The 10,350-nt window shown below is 41.2% G+C and overlaps 1 protein-coding gene across 1 annotated transcript; it reads left to right on the forward strand.

The window, feature by feature from the left end:
* Window positions 1-1,108: 1,108 nt before the first annotated feature.
* LOC108167080 (E3 ubiquitin-protein ligase TRIM21-like) lies at window positions 1,109-4,156 on the forward strand. Its single transcript, XM_017309954.1, has 2 exons — window positions 1,109-1,186; window positions 2,148-4,156. The coding sequence occupies exons 1-2, from the start codon at window positions 1,147-1,149 to the stop codon at window positions 3,416-3,418; spliced, it is 1,311 nt and encodes a 436-aa protein (XP_017165443.1). The 5' UTR covers window positions 1,109-1,146; the 3' UTR covers window positions 3,419-4,156.
* The last annotated feature ends 6,194 nt before the right edge of the window (window positions 4,157-10,350 follow it).

Below are 10,350 nucleotides of genomic sequence, written 5' to 3' on the forward strand. Positions count from 1 at the left end.
GTGCGTGCGTGTGTGTGTGTGTGTGCGCGTGTTCTTGTTTTTCCCCCTGTGTGGGGACTTCGGCCTGACTCTATAGTCCCCACGTGTAACCACCTAGTCACTCGCAAAATTAAGACCTCATGTTTCATGATATACATGTATGCGTGTGTGTGCATGCTTGTGTGTGTGTGTGCATGTGTGCGTGTGTGTGTGTGCGTGCGTGTGTGCGTGCGTGTGTGTGAACCAGGTTTTTATATGCTCATGGGAACCTGATGTCCCTCTACATTGTGGGGACCACTGCTTTTTGTGAGGACATTCTTGGTCCCCATGAGGGAAAATGCTGTTTTTGGGTTACATTCTTGGTCCCCATGAGGGAAAATGCTGTTTTTGGGTTACATTAAGTTTTTGGGTTATTGTAAGTCACACAAACACAACCATGTGTGTGTGAGAATCATGTATTTGATGCATTTTGGGACCATTTTCCTCATACATATTATGTTATGGGGACGTTGACCAGGATTTGGCCCCCCTCAAGGGGAAGTTGTGTTTTTGGGTTAAGGCTTAGGTTTAAGACTAGGATGTGTAATTTTTGTTTATGTAATTTCTGTTTTGTTTTCGTAGTGTCTTTCTTATGTTTAATGTTCTCGTAAGAAAAATGAGGACAAATTTGTATTGCTGATGCTTGTTTCATTGTCCAGATTTGATCCCTCAATAAAACTGTTGACAATCAAGATATCTATTGAGTTTTGATTAGGGTTGGGGGTAGGGTTGAACTGTAAAAATGAATCAAAGTCCATGGAAAGTCCCTGCAAAGATAGAGACAAACATATGTGTGTGTGTGTGTGCATGTGTGTAAAAGTAATTCACAAGTGGAGCATTACATCTTAAAATTATTAATCTTAGACTCCATCTATGGAAGCTCCGAACACACTTACTAGACTCCGGTTTGCTAATTTCTCATCTGCATTCAACACCTTGTCTTGTAAATCAAAGTTATGATTATTACATTAATTCTCATTTTCAAGGTCCCTGTACTATGAACAAGATGAGATTGCTTTCATATATTTCTTTAGATTTTTGATTTATATTACAGTAACATTAATTTTTTTCTCTTTACCTTCAAAGATCCAAACATTTGTGGCACTTCTACACCTTCCTCCAGGGAACATGGATAAAGACACTTCAGCAACACCTGAGAAACAGACAGGTAATGAAAAACTTCTTCAGAGTTCCTCACAAATAAAAGCATGGATCTGGGGAGTCAAACAAGTTCAGTACCAAACCAAATTTTACTATTAGAGACAGATGATGTGTTTTAACAGAATCTTGCTTCAAAAGGGACCAAATTTAGATTAATTTCTCAATCTGTCTAGAGCAGCACTGGGAAGGAAACATTAAAGAAAGAAAAAAAATCTCACTGAAACACAGATGTCCTTCAAAAAAAGCACAAAACCCTTAGCTTAGTGCAACCTCAGTGCCAGTGAGTTTTATGAATCTGAAGAAAGCTTTTCTGTATGTTTTGTTAGCACATGGCCAACTGGAGGTGCAAGGGCACATGACGATCAATGACAGTAAGGATTTAAATCAAAAACATGAAGCAAGCAATTGGGAGCCAGTCACACTGCTAATTCTTAAACATTTTAATAACTGAAAAGAAGTGAGAATTTGTTGAAGGTTGTGTTGTTATGTTGACAATGAAGACAAACTTTGCACACCTTTGGTGACACAATACAAGCAACTGACCACAGAAACATGAGAGCTAAAAACAAAACCACTGACGGTCATATACATTAGCAGAGTTCATGACAGACAGACAAAATTAAAAATGTTTGTGTGGAAATGTCCTCAAGCATTTATTGTTTGCAGTTTTCTTTATGAGATATAATTTTGGTGTTGAGTTCAACTCTATGCCATTTTAAAAGTGATATTCTTCTTTTCAAAATGTGAAAAATGGGAGATTTGATTCTTTGTTTTGGACATAATAATTTAGTTGTTTTTTTTAAATGATGGGAAAATACTCTAATGGTGCACGAAAAACACTGAAAATCTCAAAATGAAATAAAAACAGACAGCTAATACATCCAATTGTTGCGTCAATAAATACTTGGCCAGCATTATTTTGTTGTATCAATCAGTTTATGTTTTACTGTGTTTTCTGTCTTTTTTAGGAGCTAAAATGAAGGCAGAAGATGTCTTGAAAGCTTTGGATGACTTAAGTGAGGATGAGTTAAAAAGATTTGAGTGGTTCCTGCTGCAACCTGAAACCATTCCTGGGCTCCCACCAATCAAGAAGGGATACCTTAAAAAGACAAAAAGCCTCAATATTGTGGACGTGATGATGCATACTTATACACTTGAACGATGCATGGAGGTGACCAGCAAGATTTTAGAAAAAATTCAAAGGAATGACTTATTACAGATATTGATAAAAGATTGGAGGAGGAAGACGGAGGCTGAAGTTCAGGAGATGATCCAGGAGAGACGACTGAAGATCCAGGAGATCAGAGAGACGGTGAAGATCAGTAGAGATGCTGCAGACAGAGAGAAAGCAGAAGGTGTTCAGGTCTTCTCGGTTCTGATGGAGTCTGCTGAGAGAGGCCTGAAGGAGCTCCTCAAAGAGATCCAAGACAAACAGGAAGCGACAGAGAAAGAAGCTGAAGACTTCATCAGAGATCTGGAGCAGGAGATCTCTGAGCTGAAGAAGAGGAGCTCTGAGGTGAATTTCCACCAAAGTTTCTCCTCTCTGAGAGAGGATCCACCAAACAAGAACTGGGTAGAGGACAGAGTTCATCCACCATCATATGAGGGGACTGTGGAGAGAGCTGTGGCTCAGCTGGAGGAGAAGATGAAGAAGATGCTGGAAATGAGAAGGGTCCAGCAGTTTGCAGTGGATGTGACTCTGGATCCTGATACGGCTCATCTTAAACTCATCCTGTCTGATGATAGAAAACAGGTGAAACATGGCAATGATTGGAAGAAACTGCCAGACAATCCAGAGAGATTTTCTAAGTGTGTTTTTGTTTTAGCAGAGCAGAGTTTTTCTTCAGGCAGATTTTACTTTGAGGTTCAGGTTAAAGGAAAGACTGACTGGGATTTAGGAGTGGTTAGAGAGTCTGTAGACAGGAAGGAAATACTTCCAATGAGTACCAAGAACGGTTTCTGGACCTTAGTGTTGAGAAATGAAAATCGGTACTCAACAGGGGAAAAGACTTCGAAGCTTTTCGATCTCCATCCTGGTCCAGAGAAGGTCGGGGTGTTTGTGGATTATGAGGAGGGTCTGGTCTCCTTCTATGATGTAGATGCTGCAGCTCTGATCTACTCCTTTACTGGCTGCTGCTTCAAGGAGAAACTCTACCCATTCTTCAGTCCTTATCTTAATAATGGGGGTAAAAACTCTGCTCCTCTGATCATCTGTCCTGTTAGTCAGGCTGGTCGTTGATCTGATGAAAATCCATGAAGAATGAATATAAATGACTGCTTCTCTCTTACAACAAAAAATGTACTTCTCTACACTCTGGATTTTTTTTTTACTTTTACTGTGTAAAAACTTTTTATTGAGTGCATTCTGAAACAATTATATTATTCTTGTATAGGCTGTGCTATATTAAAATGACATATATGTAACAGTGYTTAGGTTGTAGAATCCCACTTGCTTTATGCATCAGTACAATGGGGAAATAACACCCCCTCTCTGTGTGGCTGGTTATATGCTGCTAGCTCCTGTACTCAGTGCCAGCCTGTGAAAGCTGCACGAGAGGTCAGTTGCATTCTTCAGCACACCGAGTAGAAAAATGTTAGCAACAGATAAAACATAATTTTTATTAACTTAGATAAATAGTGTGTAATTAATATTTACTAGATATGTGCTTGGCACCAATTTTTGTACTTTTAATTTGATCATAAAACACTTCATGTGCTAAGTTAAAAAGCTAACATAACACTCGCTCTGTTGTAATGTGCTGATTGAAGCTGAGCCGTTGCACTGATTTGAACCTGATATGTTCTCATTCAGGAAATAAACTGCAGATCACCCAGAAACTCCTTGTCTTCATTAAAAAACTACACAACACAGAGTCGAGGGGTTACTTGGGCCGGCCCGGTACAGAGGAGTGAAGCAGAACCCGGTTACATATATACAACAAAAWAATTTACTAGAAGTATTTTTTCTTATTGCCTAATTTGCTTTGTATCTCTTGGTTATGTTACTAGGTTTCCTTTTCCACAAAACAAACATTTTAATATTTTCAGTATGGTGTCCAGTGACTGTTTTTCAACTTTCACCACATTTTCAATTTTAAAAAAGTAAAATGGTCCAAAGAAAATGTCTTAAATACATGTTTGGTATTTATATCATCTGACTTTTATTGCAGACTATTGGAATACACCTCTTGAATAAATCTATTGTGTCTATTGATTTTTAAAATAATATTAACTAGAGGACCACCTGGGTTTCAGACTTGACCCCTATGTCTTTTCTTCAAGAAAAAAGCAACAACTTTATGTTTTTTTCTTGCACTGTAATAATATAAATACACAATGAAAAGCATAAAACACATTAGTACCCTGGGTGACCTTTGGTTGAAGATCACTGGAAAAAGTTGCATCAATATCTCCCAAACATCCTGGATGGGAGAAAGCTTGTCAGATTTTATTCAAGGTGTCAAATCTGCGGGTACTTAAAGGTCTAAAGTGACATTGTTGCCTCAAAATAGTTATACCAGCTTATGCATCCCAGAGGCTTTCTATGGCCTCATTGCTGGATCTGTACAACCCAGCAAGAAAAAGAAGATCACCAATATGAGTACCCAGGTATTCCTCATCAAAATCAGTCCATTTGTCTCCATGGACTTTCTGAAAAATATGAGAAAAGTCATGTGATTGCAATCAGACATGGAAGGGATCAAGCTGACTTTCTGAGGGCAGGTGAATAATTATCACAACATAGCTGAACAACAAAATGAGGGGTAAACACTGATGAAAGAGAAAAAGCACAAAGAACCAAACACAGTGCAGCAGTAATGTGCCACTTTCACTTTCCCGTTTAGGATTTTCTGAACCAAGTGGATCCAAACCAGTCATCTTCTGCAGTTATCATCAGTGTTGGTGTCCAAGTGATCATTAATGTAGTTGAGACCTGCAAAAAAAACCAACCTTACTATGGCCACATTACGCTGTGAGAATGCGGACACATATACGCATACTCATTTTTTTCTATTTACCAGCTTTAAGATCTTCTTATCTATAGTCCAGTTTGTTTTGAACTTAAAAAGAACTAGAGGTGCAGAAAACAATTCTGAATCTCATCCTGTAGGGCCAGGGGCGGAGCCAGAGGGAGGGGGGGGGGGACATCAGTAAGAGCAGTGGTTGCCAACCCTGGTCCTCAACCCACCCCATCTTGCATGTCTTAGGGGTCTTCTTGCTGCTACAAGCCTGACTTTAATAACTGGATAATTAATAGGATTCAGTAGCACTTGACACAGGAGGTTATGCACTCATTTAAATCAGGTGTGCTGGGACAGAAACGCATCTGAAACATGTAGGAGGGGTGCGGCTGAGGACCAGGGCTGGAAACCACTGAGTTAGAGGAACACACATTTTACAAGATGATATAAGTTTTTTCAGCCTTTACTGCAGCTGGTACAGTGTTTGCATGAGAAAGCCCATATGCACAGACGAGTATCCCTTAAGACCTTAAGAATGTTGAGGGCTATAGCCAAAGTCTTCATCACTACAACATTTCAGCCTAAAACTATATTTCTGTTGGATACAACCTTCAAGCAAAAACTGAAATGTTGATACATAAAATACACATGGTGAATGTTGCATTAACACAAAATTTACATGTTTTGAGGAGGTGAAGTGGTGAGGTAGACGTTGTGGACCCAGGTTATAGTGAGAGAAATGATGATTTAATGAAGATGTATACAATATTGCAAAATCCAGGCAGCACAGACGAGCAGAAGGCTCAAAGCTCAGAGCTGGTAGCAACTGGAAACAGGAAGCATGGCTGACTGGACCAGGAGTGAACAACTCCAGGCCTCGAGGGCCAGTGTTCTGCAACTTTTAGATGTCTCTCTACTTCAACACACCTGAGTCAAATAATGAGGTTGTTAGCAGGACTCTGGAGAACTTTACTGAATTTAGGAGGTGATTCAGCTATTGAATTCAAGTGTGTTGGATCAGGGAGAAATCCAAGAGTTGCAGGACATCGGCCCTCGAGGACCAGGATTGCCCACCCCTGGACTAGACAGTAGCAAAGACAAGGACCCGACAAGGAACTAAGAGACACAGGTGGGTTTAAATACACAGGGAGACAACCAGGGAAAACAAGGAACAGGTGTAACCAATCAAGGGGTAGACAGGACAACATGGAGACTCAACAGAACAAAGAAACCTAAATTAACACACAAATAAAACCAAATCCTTACAAAAATAAATACAAGTTGACAAAAATTTTCATCATGTCCACTTAAAAAATAGCTAATATTTTTTTAATATCATTTTATGTATTATCAACATAACCTTTGGTAGAATAAGTGGAATTGCCTTTTGGAAATTTGCCCAATAGTATGCCACCCATTTTTCCTGGAAAAATTCATTCAAAGAAAAAAGAAAGATTTACAACTTGCATCAAAAGCAGGCCAATTGTTAGCCTAGCCAAGGTTAATGATAGACTATCCAATGTTTATGTAAGCCTTTCTGTGCTAATGGAGAGCAGGGGAAGTTGACAATTCAGTGGGTGGTTAATCCAGGGAAGCTAGTCGGCAATTCCGTGCAAGTTTTGCTTCAGTTCTTTTTTTTTTTGCATTTAATCATAAGAAATCAGTCAGGCAGGGAGAGAGTTGCCAAGCTACGAAACAGGAATAGCAGGATTCCTGAGAAATGAGGAAGTAAGTTTTCAGCCTGAAAATTGAGTTGAGACTATTCCTTATTCCCATGCATCCATCCATTTTCTTGACACTCTTGTCCCTCAGTGGGGTCGGGAGGGGTATTCCCATGCATGAATTAAAAAAAAAGTCTAAACACTTTGAGCAATTGAATAAGACACAATGCAAAATAATGATATTAATAATGTTTTAATGCTGAATCAGAGAAGCTAAAGAGGTTATGGATGTGAGTTTAACAATGAACTTGAAATTATGTAAAATGTGTAACTGCAATCAAAGATCACTATGTTGTGTTGAAGACAGATAGAAGGGCAAAATGGAAATGAGGAATGAAAGAAGGAAAGTGTGCCGGCTAATTTGGAGGGTGACCTTTGAGTAGTCCTTGGAACAAGAACACAGAACAATATCTCTAAGGCAAAGGTGGATCTGAAATCATCTACCTAAGCAGACAGCCAATAAAACAAGCAGGGCAACAGTACCAGCCAATGCAAACAGGTCCATAGGGTGGAAAACCAATAAAAAAGATACATTCAAAAGAGGAACCTTTGGTTGGATCCTGCAGACTGATCTGGATCAGATCTTCTGGTTCTGCTCTGCATCCCCAGAACCAGAACCAAATGAGGAGAAGCAGCATTCAGCTTCTTTAGACCACAAATTTCGAACAAACTTCCAGAAAACTGTAAAACAGCTGAAACACTGGGTGCCTTTAAATCTCAACTTAAAACTCACCTGTTCAGAGCTGCTTATGGCTAAATTATGATTAGAGTGTGGGTTTTGATATCTTCGATGTTTTTATCTTTACTTTTTATCTATTTATTAATTTCTTTTTATTTCTCTTTTTCACTGTTTACGTTTTAATGATGTAAAGCCCCCCGGAAAACGTCCCAGTTAAACGACGTTTAACTAAAGTCCTACGGGGTTTAGAGTCCCAGTTGACGGCGTTTCAACTAAAAACCTAGAGGTTGGAGTCCTTGTCAAACGGTGTTTTTGACTAAAGTCCCTGAGGGTTAGAGTCCCAGTTAAACGGTGTTTAACTAAAGTTCTACGGCGTTTAGAGTCCCAGTTGACGGCGTTTCAACTAAAAACCTAGAGGTTGGAGTCCTTGTCAAACAGTGTTTTTGACTAAATTCCCAGAGGGTTGGAGTCCCAGTTAAACAACGTTTAACTGAAGTCCTAAAAGGGGAGCGGGTCTTAATGTTTTTATCTTTTTTAATCTTTTTTTTCAAAATCTCTTTCTCTTTCTCACTGTTTATTCAATGTCACTTGCTGTTGTTATTGTAATTATATAAAGCACTTTGAAATGTCTTGCTGCTGAAATGTGCTATACAAATAAAATTTGATTGATGATTCATTGAGATGGACAATGAACTCTGCAGCTGAAGGAGCGCCAGGGCCACACAGCCGAAAACATTGTCTTAATTAATATATATTTAGCATAAAGAAAAATCTAAAGGAGAAATTACCGTAATAGTGTAGACTCTGATGTCTTGTTCTAACAAATCAGGCCAATTCTTATGCATTCAGTTGGTATCCTGAACTACTCAACTCACAAAGGGTTACACTTATTGGCGAGCCAGCCAGGAGTTTGCTTTATTGGCTTGCAATCTTCAATCCACACAACACACAGTTTTATTGCATTTCAGATAAGTGATCTTTGTGAGTAGTTTGAGGTTAATAGCCTAGGAACCCTGTACATTTGAGTCAAGCTGTACTAAAGATGACAATTCTAATATTTTTGCTGTTAAAGCTGCAGTAAGTAAATTATTTTACATATTTGTTAAAATTACCAAGTTTCCACAATATGGTTTGAGACAGATAATCTGTGAAAACATGAAGCTCCTCCACATCCTCCCAGTGCAACTAATGACGTACAGAAATGCACTGTTCCCTGTCAACAATGAGTCAGAGCCAGGACAAAGGTCTTAGCACTGCCAGTCTCCTTCATGTACACACAGAAAAACAACTTACTGTTATAGGACAACTGTTTATCCAATGAATAAATGAATGAATGCATGTACTTTATGAATCCCCAGGGGGAAATTGACATTGCAGTACAACTCATCCAAAAAATGTATCCAAAGGAGCCAGAGCTAGTGTGCGAGGCCGAGAGGTTCTGGCTAGAAATAGTCGGCCTTGCAGATGGCTCTGGTTCTTGAACCAGTCTCCTTGAGAGGGGCTGGACGTACTTCCACTCTGGAGTTTCCCATGGTGAGAGGCGCCGGGCAGGAGTGGGCATACTTATTGCCCCCCATCTCGGCGCCTGTACGTTGAGGTTTATCCCGGTGAATGAGAGGGTAGCCTCCCTCCACCTACGGGTGGGGGGGATGGGTTCTGACTGTTGTTTGTGCTTATGGGCCGAACGACAGTTCAAATTACCCACCCTTCTTGGAGTCCTTAGAGGGGGTACTGGAGAGTGCCCCTACTGGGGACTGGGGGACTTCAATGCCCACATGGGCAATGACAGTGAGACCTGGAGGGGTGTGGTTGGGAGGAAAGGCCACTCTGAACTCGAGTGGTGTTCTGTTCTTGGACTTATGTGTTTGTCACGGATTGTCCATAACGAACACCATGTTCAAGCATAAGGGTGTCCACATGTGCACTTGGTACTAGGACACCTTAGGCTAAGGTGTCACCTTAGGCCACAGTTCGATGATCGGCAGGGGATCGACAGAGCTTTAACTCCCATCTCCAGCAGAACTTTGAACACGTTCCCGGGAAAGTGGGGGACATTGAGTCTGAGTGGAACATGTTCTGTGCTCCATTGTTGAGGCGACTTATCTGAGCTGTGGCCGCAAGGTTGTTGGTGCCTGTCGTGGCGGCAACCCTCGAACCTGTTGGTAGACATCTTCGGTGAGGGATGTTGTCAAGCTGAAGAAGGAGTCCTACTGGGCCTTTTTGGCCTGTGGGACTCCAGATGCAGCTGATGGGTACCGGCGGGTGAAGCGGCATGCGGCTCGGGTGGTCGCTGAGGCAAAAACTCGGGAGTGGGAGGAGTTTGGAGAGGCCATGGAGAMAGACTTCCGTACGGCTTCRAGGYGATTCTGGTCCACCATCCGGTCTCAGGAGGGGGAAGCAGTGCAGCACCAACACTGTTTATAGTGGGGATGGTGTGCTGCTGACCTCAACTCGGGACGTTGTGGGCCATTGGGCGGAATACTTCGAAGACCTCCTCAATCCCACCAACATGCCTTCTGTTGAGGAAGCTGAGCCTGATGCTGATGTCTTGTTCTAACAAGACATGGGTTGGGCTCTCCAATCTCTGGGGATGAGGTCACCGAGGTGTTTAAGAAGCTCCTTGGTGCCAGGGCCCCGGGGGTGGATGAGATTCGGCCGGAGATTTCCCCAAGTGGAGGAATTTAAGTATCTGGGGATCTTGTTCACGAATGAGGGAAGAAAGGAGCAGGAGATCGACAGGTGGATTGGTGCAGCATCTGCCGTGAAGCAGGTGCTGTACCAGTCCGTCGTGGTGAAGAGAGAGCTGAGA

Source organism: Poecilia reticulata, linkage group LG17 (genome assembly GCF_000633615.1).
Source record: "Poecilia reticulata strain Guanapo linkage group LG17, Guppy_female_1.0+MT, whole genome shotgun sequence".
NCBI classification, from domain to species: domain Eukaryota; kingdom Metazoa; phylum Chordata; class Actinopteri; order Cyprinodontiformes; family Poeciliidae; genus Poecilia; species Poecilia reticulata.

Coding starts and splice junctions, on each gene's coding strand:
- LOC108167080 (XM_017309954.1), top strand. CDS start 1,147: ATGGATAAAGACACTTCAGCAACACCTGAGAAACAGACAG. Junction 1,187..2,147: donor AACACCTGAGAAACAGACAG/GTAATGAAAAAC, acceptor TGTCTTTTTTAG/GAGCTAAAATGAAGGCAGAA.